The 19,106-nt window shown below is 43.4% G+C and overlaps 1 protein-coding gene across 3 annotated transcripts in view; it reads left to right on the plus strand.

The window, feature by feature from the left end:
* Window positions 1-19,106, plus strand: part of PHLPP1 (PH domain and leucine rich repeat protein phosphatase 1) — a 222,532-nt gene that overhangs the window by 175,927 nt on the left and 27,499 nt on the right. For 2 of the 3 annotated variants that reach the window (XM_086373714.1, XM_086373715.1), the window contains 3 exons: window positions 2,630-2,785; window positions 15,103-15,303; window positions 18,422-18,584. In XM_086373714.1, coding sequence (XP_086229840.1) covers window positions 2,630-2,785; window positions 15,103-15,303; window positions 18,422-18,584 — 520 coding nt within the window. The remainder of the gene's footprint in view (window positions 1-2,629; window positions 2,786-15,102; window positions 15,304-18,421; window positions 18,585-19,106) is intronic. The other variant, XM_086373716.1, reaches the window with a different exon arrangement.

Below are 19,106 nucleotides of genomic sequence, written 5' to 3' on the forward strand. Positions count from 1 at the left end.
GAACCCCTGAAAGAGTTTCCTTTCAAACCTTATTTCGCATCTCTTACCTCTCGTGGGACCGTTAAGGAGTAGTATTTCGTCATGTAGTGACAGGTTGACTGAAGCTTTGACTGCTAGCCAGACGTGGCAAAGCTGTGTGGAGGCTGACGCTCGGTGGGGCTTCTCAAATAAGCCAAAGAAATGTCCAGAGACTCCGCAGATGATACGGCTGGTTCACCTCGGTAATCTTAATCCTTTCTCAAATAAGCCAAAGAAATGTCCAGAGACTGCGCAGATGATACGGCTGGTTCACCTCGGTAATCTTAGTCCTTTAAGAATCTTTACTTTCTGTCTGTTGTCTCAACGTGTCTGTCTTCTCATAGAAGAAATCTGAGAAGAATTTAATTTAAAAACTAAATTTCCATTTTTAATTCCTGGAAAGCTGTTACTTTTACTTTGTTTCTCAGCCTTATATTATACCTGGAAGTTGAGTCCATTTGAAAATGCTGAGTTTTATGCTCAGTGAGCTTAGGTGAACCAGCGCAGAGCCCGTCACCATTATCAAAAGGACTTTGGATGGCAGTGTGTGTGTGTGTGTGTGTGTGTGTGTGTGTGTGTGTGTGTGTGTGTGGGACGTGGAGAGAGAGACCCTTTTAGAAGATAGCAAAAATGACAAAAGGTGACTACTGACGAGGAAAAGTAATTTGTTAAAAACAAGTCTTTTCCTGTTGTCTTTCCATCTGCTTCTCTCTGCCCCCCTCTGGCCTCCCTGATTGAGACGCGCAGCCTGTTGGGGTTTGAGGCCCCTATGTCACCGCAGACTGTGACAAACATGTAAATACACCAGCAGTCATGTGGATACAGGATAACTGATCTCTTACCCAGTTTGCCTGACTTAATTAATCTTTGATTTGCTCTGCACTAGTACAGGATTTGGGGGATCTAAACAAATGCTTATTCAAAGCAAATCCAGATGCTCTATTGCTGTAAACTGTAAGCAGCGTGTGCTTTTGTGTGTGTTTAACACAGGGGACAGTAACAGTACATATTGCTTGCTCATTTAATAGTGGTGTTTAGTTGCAAACTTTGTATCAGCCCTGTCGTTGATCTAATATCCAGGCCAAGACCGCGATTCATTAGAAACTGACTGCATTCAAGCTTTGTTTGTCTAAGTGATGTGTGTGAAAGGGTTTGACAAAACAGAGATTAATGTTTAGAACCAGAGATGGATTGAAAAGAAAAGAAGCTATTGACTCTTCATCCAAAAGAATCAAACAGATTCTGCCATTAGCATGCACATTTATTCTGTAGTCGACAAATCTATTTTCTTACATGGAAAATGAAGAGAAAGATTGTGTTACCTTCCTTCAGCTATCCTTCTATTTAAGGGTAAAGTGTGTATGTATATGTGTGTCTGTGTGTGTGAGAGAGACAGATAACCCTGTCCTCTGTGGACCAAATCCAGAGTTGCCGGTAGAGTGAGCGTCCCAGAGGCCGGCCCTGCGGCAACTCCGAAGACCATCCTGGACGCCTTGTCTTGTCCTCCAGCCTCTAAACCTGCAGAGGCAGGCGTGTCCTTAATGGTGGCCCCCGGTGTCACCAAATGACAGGTTGGTAGCATCTTTGTGAGCAAAGATTCTCATTTTGATAAAGTGAATAAAGTTATGGCTGTAAATTAGAGTGACTGTAAGAACGTTTGAGTGAGTGAGGTCAAGATGATGGAAAGCAGGAGGCAGCTGAGGAAGTCTCGTTCTTCGACGTCGGTGTGAGTGAGCTCTCGCTTCAAGTGACCCGACGTGAATCACAGCCTCGCTTCCCCAAGTCCCCAGGCTTCTGTGTTTAATGCAGGACGCGCTTTATTCTCTACAACTGTTGCTATCTCGAGTGATCATAAAGCAGATTTCGCTTTGATGAACACAAACTCATCATTTATTGCAGTTTTGATAACCCATTGAAGAAACTGTCACGCTTCCCAACAGCTCGTTTAAGGCTCAGAAGAAAATGCTGCAGTGAGCCCTTCTGTTCTCTTTAGAAGGGAGTCTGCTTTGGTCCAGGATGAAATCAATGAGAAAATAAAAGTAATCAGATTCAAGGAAGTAAAGAAAGGAACGAATAATTACTGTGAAATGCAGCTGAGGAAAATGTAGCGTTTTTTCAGTGGGCATTGGTAAAAGTTTATTTGGACAAAAGCACCCTCATTGAATGTTGGTCCTGTAGGTGAAAATTGCTCAGCTGTGTTTCTTCAGAGTCTTTTGTGGGCAGAAGCGGCCTGTGCTCTGGGCGGCCCTGGGCGCAGACCTTGAGTGGGAGCGGGTGGCCTCCCAGTCTCCTCGTGAGGCTGACAAGATGAGGCCGCTGCCTTCAGCATCTTCGTGAAGCTCATTTTTCCTTTTCACAGAGTAGAGCTGCTTTGTTAAATAGTCCTTTTCATAGTTTTTCCCACCCTCTTTTTTTTTGAAGTATGGAAAGCATTGAAATATGAACAGCTCAAACTTTGAGCTTATCTTAAAATGAATTTGCAATTGCTCTGGCGCATTTAGGTTTCTTGGCGAGGTGATTTTCAGTCTTCTCCTGCTGTGTTCGTTTTTAAGCCTTCACCCCAGGTGAGCCCTCAGTAAGCCGCCTTCTCTCTCTGCCCCTGTTCACACAGCCTGTTTTGCAACAGTAGTCTCCGGAAACTGCTGGCAGGACACAACCGGATGGCCAGGCTTCCTGAGAGTCTGGAAAGGACCTCCGTGGAGGTCTTGGATGTGCAACACAACCAGCTCCTGGAGCTGCCGCCCAGCCTCCTGATGAAGGCCGACAGGTAAAGCCGCGGGTTTGCTCTGCTTGTTCACTGACTTGTGAAATGCCTCTTTGTTAGCAGGCTTGTCTCAGCTGTGTTAGTCACTCAGTCATGTCCAACGCTTTGCGACCCCATGAACTGCAGCCCACCAGGCTCCTCTATCCGTGGAATTTTCTAGGCAAGAATACTGGAGTGGGTTGCCATTGCCTTCTCCAGGGGATCTTCCTGGGTCGAACCTGGGTCTCCTGCATTGCAGGCAGATTCTTTAGCATCTGAGCCACCAGGGAAGCCCAGCCTTGTCTTAGGTGATCTCAGGCCATCTCAAGTGAAATTTGTGACTATCTGAGGCTTCCCTGGTGGCTCAGACGGAAAAGAATCCACCTGCAAGGCAGGAGACCCTGTTTTGATCCCTGGGTTGGGAAGATCCCCTGGATAAGGGAATGGCTATCCACTCCTTATGACTATCTGTCTGCATTTGTGAAGAAAATGGTATTGCCAGCCACTTCCCTCACCATTTTGTGGAGATAGAGGCAGGAATATCTTAGAGAATCTTCCTTAATTTTGATTCCTTAAGTACGGTGATCCGTGCGTAAACAAGGCTGTGCTGGGGGCGGGGTGTGATAGCAGGATGAGAAGTTTGCCCCCTGGTCAAAACCCTGCAGGTCACTCGCACTTAAAGGAATCATCTCAGGAGTCTCCCTTCTTGTCTCCACATATTTAGGACTTTGGGCAACAGAGATATTTTCCAGAGTTTTTACTTTCTCTTTTTTTTAAATTGTTCTCATCTTTACCACAGTTTCCCCTCACATTTGAACTATTTTCTTTTTGGACCGAGTTTTTCTAAATTACTTGTTCACTAAGTATTAAAAGACGTTGTTTTGATCCGAGGAGGAAGTTAGTTTAAACATTAAGTGAAAACTCTTTTCTGTGAGGAGTTACCACGGGCAGAACTCTCTTTCAGGAAAGCTGTAAGTAGCTGTGCATGTTAAATTACTTTGGAACATCTTGTTTGCTTCAGAGCCCTTATGCATGAAACCGAAACGCCCCACAGCCTGGTGGCCTGAACTGTGCTGGTCTCTGCGGATATTTGTTTTAGTGAGTGGCCATAACTTCAGCAACAAGATGAAGGATCTGACTTTTACTATGCCTCATGATAAAGACAAAAGTTAAATTTAGTTTTGTGCTTCCCTAAGAGAAAGACATCATGATGGATCTTTTTGCTTTAAAAAATATTTCAGGATGTGTGGTTTTTTTGCTTTGATTTTGTGGGTGAAATAGCAATTGAAGAACTCTGGCTCTCCTGAACTGAATTAGATAACGGTCCCCAAGCCCCCAGGGCTCACCCTGCCATCGTACTTATCACACACACACTATGTTTAATTTCTTGCTTGCTTGTCTAGCCCCACTCACAGATTACAAATGCTTAGGTCGTTTCCGTCACTTATTGTTTGATCACTGAGTTCTGTCCGATTCTCTGTGACCCCATGGACTGTAGCTCACCAGGCTCCTCTGTCCATGGGATTTCCCAGCAAGAATACTAGAGTGGGTTCCCATTTCCTTCTCCAGAGAATCTTCCCAGACCAGGGTTCAAACCCGTGTCTCCTGCATGGGCAGGTGGGTTCTTTCCCACTGAGCCCCCAGGGAAGCCCTTCCCTGTCTTGACTGTTGTTAAATAGTGCTGCTGTGAGCTGGGATGTGTGTATCTTTTTGAACTAGAGTTTTCTGCAAATGTATGCCCAGAAGCTGGACTGCATGGTCACTCTGTCTTTAGTTTTCAGGGAACCTCCATTCTGTGCCCAGAAGCTGGACTGCATGGTCACTCTGTCTCTAGTTTTTTAGGGAACTTCCATTCTATGCCCAGAAGCTGGACTGCATGGTCACTCTGTCTCTAGTTTTTAGGGAACCTCCATTCTGCTCCATAGTGGCTGCCCTGGTTCATGTTCCCACCAGCGGTGTAGGAGCCTTTTTAAGATGTTCAGTAAATATTTGTTTAATGAAAGAGAGAAAATTTAAAGAATTTTAAATACTACCCTTGATCTTGGATTTGCATTTTTTTTATTGATCCTCTTTTTTAAAAGAAATCTTTTTATCCAGATGTGACTTCTGATAATAAATGTGTACAGCTCTTAAGCATACTGCTCTGTGAGCTTTTATGTACATTTATACCCCACAACCATCACCCTGATCGAAACAGAGAACATTTCCTTTATTCTTTTCCTTCTGTTTTCCTCACTGAAAAATTTATTCTCTGTACTTAATGTAGGTTACAATGAATTCCTACTGAAACAGTTATTGAGAAATAATGCTATTGTGAGGAAACGGGATTGCTCCTTTGTAATGGCTGGTGCTGTGTCATTGCCCTGACAAAGAGAACAGCATTTCAAGATCCTTTAAAGAATTGTTCTTGCTTTTGCATTCATATGAAAAGACAGCGCACAGCCTAGCAGGAGCTCTAGTCTTGTTTTCTTATTGTTATGAATATAGGATGCGGTTTCTTCCCCTGCGGAGAATTCTGTGTCCTGTTGTAACCTTGTTTTCTTTCCTGAGGCTAGCTAGGCAAAATCTGGGCGCAGTTCTGTAATGGGAGTCTACTTGTTCTCTTGGGGGATCTACGCTGAATTGGTAGAAAAAAAAATAAGTAGATGCATTTGGGTTTTAGGAGTCTTTGAGATAAAACTGAACTCTGGGTCTTGTAAGGTCGTGGCTCGCAGAGAAGGTAAATAGAGCTGGAACTGTCCAGTAGATAGTAATCACTCTTGTTCATTTCTGAGGATTTAATTCTAAAGGGACACTTGTATACGCGTTGCATTCTGAGGCGTCGGTAAGCAGTCTCTGAGTCTCCCAGGTTCCAGGTGCATCTGACGGCATGTGTCTGAGGGTGTGCGTACAGTGGTCCAGGAGACGCTGCGTCCGTGTTCAGATGTGTCACATGAGGAGCTTGTTCAGATGAGGCCGTCCTGCGACCCCTGGGGTCGGGAACTGCTGCACTGACTGTTGCCTCGTGGCCCTCCGCCAGTCCCCCATGTTACCTAGGCTGTACAGTCCCAAATGGACAGGGCTGCCTGTATGAGCTGGAATATTTCTAGTCACACAGTGTGAAAACCTCAGGACCCGAGTTGAGCCTCTGAAGGAGGACCCTTCTACCCAGGGAGGCAGAGGAAGCCGAGCCTGCAAGTGAGAACTAAAGGCGTTTGGGCAGAAACGCCCTTGGCCGAATGCACAGGCCTGTCCAGGGCCAGCTTTGTTTTGAAAAGCAGGGCTGTCTTGGGGGACGTAGGCAGCCTCCGCGGGTCTTGAGAGGACGGCAGGCCGTGTTCAATGCGGCTCTGGCCCCGGAGTGCTCTGGAGTAACGGGCCGAGGCGACTGGGAAGGGCAGGCGTCCTGCTTCTCTCCTGTGAGAGAAAAGCAAGCGACCCACAGGGGCTGAAGTGAGAAGCGTTCCAGAAGGCACGCTGCCCTCGTTTTTCAAGAATGCAAGAGCTGCATCTCTGGTTTGAGTCTCTGGGGCAGACTGGGTTATGAAAAGGGTGGGTGAAGTCGATGAAGTCTTTTTTGAACGACGTTCTTGTATTTTCTCTGGGGCAGACTGGGTTATGAAAAGGGTGGGTGAAGTCGATGAGGTCTTTTTTGAACGACGTTCTTGTATTTTCTCTGGGGCAGACTGGGTTATGAAAAGGGTGGGTGAAGTCGATGAGGTCTTCTTTGAACGACGTTCTTGTATTTTCTCTGGGGCAGACTGGGTTATGAAAAGGGTGGGTGAAGTCGATGAGGTCTTTTTTGAATGACGTTCTTGTATTATCTCACTCGTTGGAAGACAAGAAAAACAGAACTTTTAAAAATTGAAATATGGTTGACTTATAATATTATATTAGCTTAAGGTGTACAACGGCATAGTGATTCAGTTGATGTTTATAGGTGACGTGCTATACGAAGTTATGATAAAAATACTGATTTTATTCCCTCTGTTGTACCATACTATTTACTGCCTCTTAAAGGGTTAGTACTTTTTTCTACTTATCCCATTTCCAAAACCTAAGTAATTGAGGTTTTATCTACCTACTTTAAGAGTTTTTAATTGAGATTAAGATTTTACGTTGAGGCATAATTTACATTCAAGAAAATGTAGGGATAGAGTATATTTGGCTTGATTAGTCTGAGGGGAAGGAATAAACTACTACCGACATTGTTGGGAGTAGGTCAACCTAAAGACATGAAGCTTAAAATATTAAAAGAGGGCTTTTTAGGAGACAGTCGTCACAAGCCCCTTCAGGTGGTTTCAGCTGTGATTTGATTTAATTTACTTGGTTCAGGATGGCCGGTGTCTTACTGACCTTGTCGGTTTATGTCACCGGTTTGGGTGCTGCAGGAAATTGAAAAATGACTAATCCTCAAGGTACTTACAGCCTAATGCCAAGTTTAAAATAGCTGCACAATAAACTAATAAAACATGGGGTTAGAGGGAAAAGAAGAATGTAAATGATAGGGTTGGTTTTCATTTAGGCTCCTGGTATGCAGAGCAGCTTTCTGTTGTATAATACAGAGCTTTGTATTTGGCAGATGGCTCCAGGCAGCGATGAAACTGCTTCAGTTCTCCTTCTATTCAGTTTGCTTCATAGTACAAATCTTTAAAAATATATGTAGATACTCACTTTTTCTTTCTTTCTTTTTTTCTGGTAATAAATTATTGTTACCAGTTCTGTGGTTATGTAACTGAGGAAAAGGCCTGAATATATAAGTCTTCGTGTCAGACTTTATTTTTTGGGGCTCCAAAATCACTGCAGATGGTGACTGCAGCCATGAAATTAAAAGACGCTTACTCCTTGGAAGGAAAGTTATGACCAACCTAGACAGCATATGAAAAAACAGAGACATTACTTTGCCAACAAAGGTCCGTCTAGTCAAGGCTATGGTTTTTCCAGTGGTCATGTATGGATGTGAGAGTTGGACTGTGAAGAAAGCTGAGTGCCGAAGAATTGATGCTTTTGAACTGTGGTGTTGGAGAAGACTCTTGAGAGTCCCTTGGACTGCAAGGAGATGCAATCAGTCCATTCTGAAGGAGATCAGCCCTGGGATTTCTTTGGAAGGACTGATGCTAAAGCTGAAACTCCAGTATTTTGGCCACCTCATGTGAAGAGTTGACTCATTGGAAAAGACTCTGATGCTGGGAGGGATTGGGGGCAGGAGGAGAAGGGGACGACAGAGGATGAGATGGCTAGATGGCATCACTGACTCGATGGACGTGAGTCTGAGTGAACTCCGAGAGTTGGTGATGGACAGGGAGGCCTGGCATGCTGCGATTCATGGGGTCGCAAAGAGTCGGACACGACTGAGCAACTGAACTGAACTGAACTGAAGTTAGAAATGGTTTAGTTTGTTCTCTAAATAGAACTTGTGCTTGGAAGCTTCATGAGAGGTCAGAAAAACATGTGTTATTGGAGAGAGCAAAAGGTTGAACTCTCTTTCTAGGGAGATTTCTTTAGATCTGAACCTGGCTGCTAAAATGCAGTATCATGGTTTTAATTGCATAATGTTGTCTGTGAGATATTACAGCTTTGGGATGGTGTCTTTTGATCTTCTTGACCTGGTAGCAGTTAACTGGAGAAGAGAGAGGAATCTAAATTAGACGACTTGTAGTGATATCCTCGGCTTCCTCTGAGAACTTCAGGCCAGTTTTCCCCCATACTTTTGTTTTTTGGCTGTGCTGGGTCTCCGCTGCTGCTGGGGCTCTTCCCTGGTTTGGGGGGCAGAGGCTGCTCTTGGCTGCGGTGCACGGCTTCTCGGTGCTGTGGGTCCCCCGTTGCAGAGCACGGGTCTAGAGCACGCCAGCTCAGTGGTTGTGCTTCCAGAGCACCTTCAGACCACTTGTATTAAAATTCTTATGACGTGAATCAGCAATTTAAGTTTATGAGTTTACTCTCCATGTTTTTCTTTGAATGTTGTGTCTTTTGACTGGCAGCTCAATAACTATGGACAGATGTGAAGTATGTTGGACCATATTTGCCAATCAGTGGACTGTGATTTTGTATCTTGTGATCAAGACAGGACTTGGTTCTGTGAGGGAAACTGGCAAGTATTCTAATCTGGATCTTAACTGGCCTAGTCCTCCCATCTTACTGAAGTTGAGAATTTTCTTGATGGAAACCCCCAAAAGAGTTTCAGATAATCAGTGTCCTTCAGCAGATGGACAGGAGTGGTGTGATGTCCCTGTGGGTCACCGGGGTGGGTGGGTGAGGTGCCGCTGTCCTGCTGCTGCTCCTGAGAGCTTGGCGGTGGCTGATTCCTGGGCCATTTTGCGTTTGCACTCTTACGTCATGGCCAGAGAACTGCTTCTGATGAGATAAGTCTAATTAACAAAGCCACAAGGGGCCCTTTATAGGAGAGTTATAGATTCCTGTTATAAGTGGAGATTAGGGTCTGTTTTTTCCCCCTGGTTGGAGCAAAATAAGGTATTTTCAGGGGATGGGAAGGAGGAGAGAGTGTATATGTACAAATGAAGTACATGGTAATTATTAAAATATCCCCAGAATATTAGTCACATTACAGACCATAAGTTTTAGTGACTCAGACAGAATGGGTGTAAATATCAAAGGGACTAAAAGGGAATAGAAGATGTGGGAAAGCGTGATCAATTGACCATGACAACTGGTGCCTTTTGGCAAAGATAGAAAATTTCTGACATTTTGAAGAGCTAGATTGCCTGTATTATTTTTCCTAAGGGAAGAGAGCTATCTTGTGAAGTTCTGATGTTTTGATAGCCATAGTGAAATAAAATAGTGTTTCTCAAAGGGTGTTCAGGATCCCCTAGATTACCTACTAAACATGCATTTTTCTGGCCATTTTCTCATTTCTACTGACTCAACTTGGCCAGTCACCAGAATTCTTAATTCTGTATAGATTTTTGAAGCCTGTGTGCTGTGCTTAGTTATTCAGTCATGTCCAACTCTTTGCGACCCAATGGACCACTGTAGCCCCCCAGATTCCTCTGTCCAAGGGGATTCTCCAGGCAAGAATACTAGAGTGGATTGCCATGCCCTCCTCCATTGAAACCTTACCCTGACCTAATTAATAAGAATATCTGGGAGGTAAAGTTGAGAATCACAGACCTTCCGGAATGAGAACATCACTTTTGTGTGTTTTTGCTAGAAGTGCATTACATTATTCTAATGATAATAAAACATCAAACAAATCTAAATTGAGAGACATTCCACAAAATGTACTTTTTTAAAGTGTCAAGGTCATTTGAAACAAATTACACTGATTAGAGGAGACGCATGAGGCACGGTAAGGAAATGGAATGTGCAGTCCTCAGTTGGATTCTGGAGCAGAGCGGGGACGTGTGTGGGGTGACTGGCCGAGTCAGGAGAAGGGCTGAGATTAGCTTACGGCGTTGCCTCGGTGTTGGTTCTTAATATAATTACACTCAGTTTTTAAAGTTAATCCTCTTTGAGCTCTTGTTCGGCAGGTCTTCCATCTGTATGACCTTTGTTCCCTTGCCCTGTAGGCTTATGATCTTTATTGCCCAAGCCAGGCACATTTTCAGACCTTGCCAAATAATAACGTGTGCATTCTGTTAGGCTGTACGCATGTACTTTCTCTTCCCATGCAGTCTCACTATTAAGCGGCATTGCTATGCAATGAATAATAGGCATCCTTTTTTCAAACTGGTAAGTGGGGATGTAGTAATTTAGTGGGTTTCTACCAGCACTTAAAAAATGGGATAGAAAATATCAGTGTAAGACAGAGTAAGGTTAAATACTGTTGCAAGAAACTTTAGTTTATATGTGTGTATTTTGCATCTTCACTAGGCGGTCATGTAAAATGTTGTACTCTTAGTTGCCACTAATGAAAAGTTTGAAAGTCCCTGCTTTAAGAGCTACCAGTCTTTTGAAGATAGATGAAGTTGTTAAAAGCATTGCGTTGTGTAGACACATCAAAAGTAATTTAGAGTATTTTGTTTGACACCTCTTAAGGATTTTTAGGGCCAGAAATCAGGGGGTTGTATAAAAGTTAAAAGGATTTCACTGCGCTTAGGGTCTTAAGCTTTTGCATTTTTAATAGACCACAAGTCACAGTACCTATCTGCATAAAAAATAATTCGGATGCAGAATACCTGGTCTGCCTGCAAATACATAGATCTGTGGTGGCACCAATCCTATGCTTCGTTTCAAGGACAGAATTTAGCTGTAAAATTTAAGGGTGTGCTGGGAATTACTAAAAAAAAAAAAAACAGAAGCAAAACAGAAAACCCTAGAGGAGCCAGAACAGACGGACAGAATGTGCCAGGGAAGAACAGAGGGATTGCTCAAGAACCAGGAAGCGGATTTGTCCCCTGTGCCGTGGGCAGCTCTCCAGATGCTTTAGGGCAGGAATCCTGTGTGAGTGTCCTTTCTCTGCAGTGTCACACTCTCTGCTGAGGAACGGTTTGAGTGCTGTGCCGTGTGTCCCGTTATTTTAGGGATGGAGTCTGAAGTGTATATGGTGTGTGTGTGGTCTTCACACTGCCCAGCAGGTGCTCTGCTTGACCTCCAGGGTTTTGGGGGAAGATGACATGAAAATGTCCTCAGGAAAATGTTTTATTATTTCTGTTTCTGTCAGTTAAATTTTGGAGAATTGTATTAGGTAATCGTGGGCTTTCTTGGGGCTTCCCTCATGGCTCAGATGGCAAAGATCTCTGGGTCGGAAAGATCCCTTGGAGAAGGGAATGACTACCCACTCGAATGACTACCCACTCCGCTCTTCTTGTCTGGCAAATCCCATGGACAGAGGAGCCTGGCAGGCTGCAGTCCGTGGGGTCGCACAGAGTCATACACGACTGAGCGACTGAACAGTGCCCCTTTCAGTCTTTAAGATCAGTGAGATCTGGGTTTATTTCTGATTCTGTCACTAATTTCCCAAGTGGCGTTAGTGTCAGAGAACCTGCCTGCCAGTGTGGGAGGCAAAAGAGACACTGGTCTTTCGGAGCTTCCCCGGTGGCTCAGGATAGCAAAGATCCCTGAATTGGGAAGATCCCCTGGAGAAGGGAATGGCAACCCACTCTAGTATTCTGGCCTGGAGAATCCCATGGACAGAGGAGCCTGGCGGGCTATAGTCCATGGGGTTGAAAAGAGTTAGACATGGCTGAGCCCACGTGCGCACACACACACAGCCACTAATTACTATTTAACAGCAGCCAAGTAATTTGACTTTTCTCAGCTTCAGTTTGTCTTCTGTGAAATAGAGCGGGGGCATCTCTGGACGGTGGGGGGATCGGATGAAACAGGAGATCGGAAGAAGCACTTTACCGAAAGACGGCAATGACACGCAACTGCTTTTCTCGGGTCTTTATGAGAGGGTTGAGTCGTGAAGGGGGTTCTATGGATCAAAGTCTTCATGGCGTATTAAACAAATCTTTTATGCAGTTACTGCAAAAATCTACAAGGGAGAAGCTTGAGGACGTTCTCCCATACCATACGGAGTTGAGACCTAACTCAGTGCTTTAGGAATTTAACTCTCCGGAAGGTTTTGAAAGCAGAGGAGGGTAGGGTTTTACACCCTATTTATTGAGTAAAACTGTTATCCAGACTGGAGACATTTTACAGAATTAAAGCAGTTGCTCACTCTGATGGATATAACACGTAGACGATTAAACCAACTTGATCTGCCTTCTGCTGAAATGTGCGGCTGTGTGACAGGTGTGTTTATTTCTTGAAGGGTGGGCATTGAATTTAATTTCCCTGAGACGATTATAATCAGAAATGCTTTTAGGCCAGTTGTTTGCTCTGTGACCATTAACTAACAAGATGATTCAGTCAGGCTTAATTCAGTTAAAACTCAATCTTTCGAAACCAGCCATGTAGTTTCAACTTAGTTTTATTTCCTGGAGGGGTGGAATGTGGGATCCCCCGCCTCAGTTTCCCATAAAGCATGTATAAGCTTCAGTACAGGCACATTTCAACAAGATGAGTGGACAAGTCTTTCTGGAAATCACTTCCGTGTTGTAAGGATTTTTAAAGTTCCTTTAGTAGTTTTCTAGGTGAGCATTCACTAGTCAATCTTTTTTCCTTTTTCAAAACAAATTTCCTTCTTTTTTTCCTGGCCTAAAAATAATGCAAATATTCATGACTTAATTTCTTTTCTTTTCATATGTTTATAACTACATATTTCCTAGAGAATTGTGTTTTAATGAGATTGTCAGAGTTTCTCAATTAGCCCTATTCCAAAATGTTTTAGGGCAATGCATTTTAATGTTTTATAATTCTACACTGGAGAAATCCTAACAGGGTATTTAAGTCAGGTGATAAAACGAAAGTCGTAAAAGAGCTTTAAAGAACTATGGTGCTGGAATGGGTTTCCTTCCTAGTTCAAAACCATTTCAGAAACTCCATGAATGACCTTTATTTTCTTCTCTGTAGCACACACGACTGTAATTTCCCATGACTATTTATGGTCTGTACAGCCCTTTTCTAACTTCCTTTTTTTTTTTTTTTTTAAATGTCAACAGAATATGTGTTTCTTTAATGGAAAATGTTCTATTTGGGGGAAGCTGCTTTTCCTCAGCTATGTCATGGAGTTGTGTGAGTGTTTGTGTGTGTGTAAGTGTGGGGGCTGCAAGATCAGAGAGTATTGAATTAGTGGATTGAAAGATTGGAACGACAGTCTTGATGGTGACTCCTGAATACAGAGCCTTCTTTTTATCCTCAATTAAAAATATCTGTACCTGGTATTCCAGAGTCTTTCTTTTTAAGGAAGATTTTATTCTTTTTTTAAACTAAGTTATGGTAAAATAGTCCCGAATTGAATGCAGAATGTGTCAAACGTGGGTGGTTTTGAAATGAGAGAAAGTCGGTTCATTAACATAGTGGTTCATTCCAGGTAGGGGTTGGGGAACAAGGCAGCTTTGGCCTTGGGGACCGTGGTAGGTGGGTCCTGTGGGCTGGACAGTGGTCAGTCACTGTGGCCCCACGATGGAGCGCCCGTGCTGGAGATCACCAGGATGCAACAGGGTTGTCTGTCTGCCCAGGTCCTGCTCCGCCCTTCGCTTCCCTTTTCAGTGACTGGGAGCCTGATCCCAGCAAGGATTCTGTTTCAGTTCTCCAGCTTTGCATTTTCTATTTATCTGTGTTTCACAGTAACTAAGGAAGTATTACAGTTTTTGACAGTTTTAGTTATCTCAAGTATAAAAACATTCTTCATAGTTTAGCTGTTGTTCACACTGTCATTTGGGTTACTGACAGTGTATATTAATACGTGTTTCCATGTAAACTTTATTAAAGTATAATATAAATACAGAAATGGGACCATAAGTATGAACGTGTCAGTTGCTCACTCGTGTCCCGTTCTTTGCAACCCCATGGACTGTAGCCCGCCAGGCTCTCTGTCCATAGCATTCTCCAGGTGAGAGGACTGGAGTGAGTAGCCCATTTCCTTCTACTGCAAGTATAGTACTTGATAAACATTTTCAAAGTGAACACACTCATGTGACCAGCACCCAGAGTGAGAACCAGAGCAGTATCATACTGGAAAAATTAGAAGCTATCTTCTAGACACTGCCTCCCTTCCCTGACTTTTAATATTGTATATTAGTTTTGCCTGATTCTGAACTCTGTAACTATGGAGTCATGCAGTGTATCCTGTTATCTAGATTCTCTTAGTAGTATCATATTTTTAGATCCATCCTATTGATACATGTAGTTCTTCATTTTCACTACTATACAGTATTCCATTATTTTACTACAGAACAAATTATCTCTTGCAGTTGTGAATATATGTCAGTAAAATATGGTTTATACAGCATGCTGAAAAGGACTTAGTCACTATGTGATTTAGTTATATTGTGATCTAACATCTAATTGTTTTATTGCTATGAAAACTTTTATTTTAAAATAGGCAATTGTGTTTCTCTTTCTTAAGACAGGATATTAGCTTTACCTTATCACTTTCCTTTCTACTCCCCACCAGCTATAAAATATGACTTCCTTTTTCTTTTGTACTTCCATAAAAATTTATTTCTAGGGAATTCCCTGGAAGTCCAGTGGTTAGGACTCCATGCTTCCACTGCAAGGGGCAAGGGTCAGGGGACTCAGATCCTGCAAGCCACACAGTGTGACCAGGAAAAACAAACAAACAAAATTGATCTCTATCTCTTTGTAGTTAACACATTTAGGTAATTATTGTGTTCAGTATAGATTGTGGAGTCATATATCTATATGCCTGCCAAAGCTAAAACCTATCTTTAAATTCGTGTTTCTAAACCCAGTTTCCAGTATGGTGGGTATCTGGCAGGAAACTTCTAGATTTGTTGAGAATTCTGGGGTGGAGCTCTGGCTTATCAGCATGATTTTGTTGTTTGTCATCGTAGCCTGAGATTCCTGAATGCGTCTGCAAACAAACTGGAAACCCTCCCTCCAGCCACACTTTCAGAGGAGACCAACAGCATCTTACAGGAGTTGTATTTGACGAACAACAACCTCACAGATAAATGTGTGCCCTTGTTAACCGGACACCCCCATCTGAAGGTTCTTCACATGGCCTACAACCGACTTCAGAGTTTTCCCGCAAGGTAAAAGAAGATTGCAGAGTGACATCCTTCATTGCATTTCTGAAAATGGCTTCATAGATGAAAAGGCAAAAACAAAAATGTTTAGTTTCCAAATAGTGTAAAGCTTATTCCTCTTTTCTATAAGCCATTATCAACATTCCACTAAAAAGGAATGTGTTTATTTTTCTAATATGAATGTATCCAAGGACCCAGTTGCTAGACTATTCTTACAATTTTGAAACAAAGTATGTTATTTACAGGTATGTTTTTTCTTTTGATTAATTAAAAAAATTAACAGTATGGCGAGTGAGAATTAGAACCTTAACTAGGAACCTGAAGGTTCTTAATTAGCTAATAGCTTTGGATTTGTGTTTATGGTATAAAAAGCAGTGGTGGCTTATTTGATCATAGAAACTGTGACACTGGAAATAATTTATGGCTCTCAGAAAATTCCACTTTTAAGTCTATTTTAATTTGAATTTGTAATCTGGGAAACAGTAGCACTGTATCTTGCTTTGAATGAATCTGCACACTGAGCCTGCCGTGGAGGACTTACTCTGCTTCTCTGTCACTGGCATTTATCCATTTAACAAGTCAGGTCCGAGAACTCACATCCACACACCAAAGAAGCACACACTAACCCCTGTGGTATTCTGCTGTTAACTGCAGCTTAGCATTGGGCCAAAGCAGAATACTGGCACAGCCTCCGTCTGTGGCCATCAAGGTTAGCAGTCTGTTGAAGCCCTTACTAAAATGGGGAGGCCCAGATATGCATTGACTTCTAGTATTGCTTTATTTTGTAGTATACATTTATTTTCTCCCAATCATTTGATGTTAATGTTTAAGTTTTTCTTTCTTTTTTCTTTTTAATTGTTATGTATTTTTCTTTTACTATGGAATGAGGTGAAATTTTTAGAAGAAAACATGGTGGTCCCATAAGAATAACACCCCTGAAAGGGCTCCCCGTCCTCTGAGATGGTTAGATGCCAAGCACGGCCATCCCCTCAAGCTCTGAGGGTTCCCCCGCGTGACCCAGGCCACTGGTGACCGCCCTAAATACAGAAACTTGGTTTTTTTCCCACCTTCATTCTATGTTGAGGCATGGAAATTTCTTTAACACTTTCTTCCTTGGGCCTGATTTCCATATTTTGAATCTTTTTTCATGCCTGTTGCTTATTGATTTCTTCCCATTTCTTTTCAAAATATGTGACATATTCAAATAACAATCTCTTACAAATTCAGGCTGTCAGAGATGGATTACTTCACACTCTGTACACACAGGGGTGTTTGTAGCGTATCCTAACACCATGTTGAATGTTTATGATATTAAAAGATCTGATTTCATCAGGTAAAAACTTAGTTCTTGTATCTTTTGTATATATCTCAAGTAATCAAATAAAGTAGCGTTTATTTTTGAGAGAGAACAGAAGGGCAATAAAGGGTTTCTCGCTAAATTGTTTGGATGGTTTATTGTGACAAGTGAAACTGCAGCAGGCAGGTGAGGTACCAATAACTGTGGTGCATATTAAGACTCCGGCATCACCCGAGGTGGAAAAGGGGTCAGAGGAGTGATGGATGCATCTGGGGCTGGGGGTGGGGGCGGGGGAACTTTCTCCCTCTAGATTTACAGAAAATATAGGAAACCCCTAACTCTGGAGTTTTTCTTTATTTGGTTACTGTAATTATTGATTTATGTAACTAATGTTAATTCTAGACTATAGGTTAAGATTAAACAATAAAAGACATCCTTAAACAAAAACGTTAAATTATATTCAACATGAAAGTCGCTCAGTAGTGTCCAACTCTTTTGAGACCCCATGGACTGTATAGTCCATGGAATTCTCCAGGCCAGAATACTGGAGTGGGTAGCCTTTCCCTTCTCCAGGGGGTCTTCCCAACCCAGGTATCGAACCCAGGTCTCCTGCATTACAGGTGGATTCTTTAGCAGCTGAGCTATCAGGGAAATTATATTAGGGTGTGTTATTAAGGTAAAGTCAGAAAGGTGCTTTCTTTGTAGATATTTAGCAGAAGTTGAGAGAAATTTCTTTGGGTACAGATAGAATTTGGCTCAGCTAGAAGGTCTCTCAGTGGCTCAGACAGTAAAGAATCCACCTGCAATGCAGGAGACCTGGGTTTGACCCCTGGGTGGGGTGGATCCCCTGGGGAAGGGAATGACTACCCACTCCAGTATTCTTGCCTGGAGAATTCCATGGACAGAGGAGCCTGGTGGGCTACAGTCTGTGGGGTCTCGAAGAGTCCGACACGACTGAGTGACTGACACGCTAACGCAGACAGTCTCGAGGTGATCCGGGTGGCCCGTCAGCATTCTCCTCAGCACCACTTCGTTATCACACGTGATGTCAGAGGAATTTGGGGAGTGGGTTTCAGGAGAAAGCATATCTTCATATAAGCCTTCCCGCTTCTCCTCTGTATCCCCTTGAGGTCTCAGGGCCAGTACAAAGAAACCCTACTCTTAAACTAAGCTCTTTAAAGCACATATACTGGATTAATGCAGACTTTTGACCAATTCGAGTAGGATTTTCACTGCAGTTCAGACTAAGCCACATAGCAAAGTGATTGTTGTCAGGATATCTTAATTCACACGCAGAGTAGAAAAAGGACATCCGTTTTTCTTGTTGTTGCCAATTTAAAGAGTTGAAGCTAAGACTTTTTGTTTTGTAGTAAGAAAAGTGTTAGTTTCTCAGTCCTGTCCAGCTCTTTGCGACCCCATGGACTGTAGCCCACCAAACTCCTCTGTCCTTGGAATTCTCCAGGCCAGAATGCTGGAGTGGGTTGCCATTTCCTACTCCAGGGGATCTTCCTGACCCAGTGATTGAACTCAGGTTTCTGAACTCGGGTTTCTTGCATCTCCTGCATTGCAAGCAGATTCTTTGCTGTCTGAGCCACCAGGGAAGCCCCTGTAGTAAGAAAAGAGGTGTTAAACTACTTTGATCCTCAAAAACAGTAGTGAAAAAGTGATTCAACAAATCATTTGTTAAAATGATTCCGAGTGAATCTTTAAAGAATCTTCAGACTAAATTACCCTTTGGTTCTCATTATCTATTATTAGTATTTTCTTTTTAAATTTCTTTCTAGTTACTTTGTGATTTGTCCACCTTGGATTTTCTCTTTTTTTTAGTAAAATGGCGAAACTGGAGGAACTTGAAGAGATCGACCTCAGTGGGAATAAACTGAAGGCCGTGCCGACGACCATCATGAACTGCAGGCGCATGCACACCGTGACAGCTCACTCCAACTGCATCGAAGTCTTCCCTGAGGTGATGCAGCTCCCGGAGATCAAGGTATGTGGTCCGAGCCGTGACCCCCAGCCTCAGGCCGAAGACGTGCTTCCTGTGAGTCACCGGCTCAGGATGCTGGCACCCTCCGCCGGGTTCCTTGGAGTGAGGACGCCTCTGTTGTTCTTGCTCCATCCCTCCTCGCTGCTGGGCCACGCTGCTGAGTTGGCCGAGGTGGGAAACCAGTAAACAAGAAGCCCTGGGCTGGGAGTGGGGAAGGTGGCTCAGAGGCCAAGAGTCTGCCTGCAGAGACACAGGAGACTGCGAAGACGCCCTGCTGGAGGGAACGGCTGCCCACTGCAGGGTTCTTGCCTGGGGGTCCCATGGACACAGGAGCCTGGTGGGCTACCGTCCGTGGTGTCACAAGGGATCGAACACTACTTGCGACTGGACGTGAGCCGCGTGGCCACCTCACTCGTTCCCATCAGTCTAACAGCACCTGTCGCACCTTTTTCCAGGGTGTCTGTGAGACTCAGAGACTGAGCCAGGCTTGATAGGAGTTTGAAAGAGCCAGCAGCACCCCGCACC

The sequence above is a fragment of the Bos grunniens genome, chromosome 24 (genome assembly GCF_055505025.1).
Source record: "Bos grunniens cultivar Pamir isolate PY7600 chromosome 24, Bosgru_T2T1.0, whole genome shotgun sequence".
In the NCBI taxonomy this organism is placed as follows: Eukaryota; Metazoa; Chordata; class Mammalia; order Artiodactyla; family Bovidae; genus Bos; species Bos grunniens.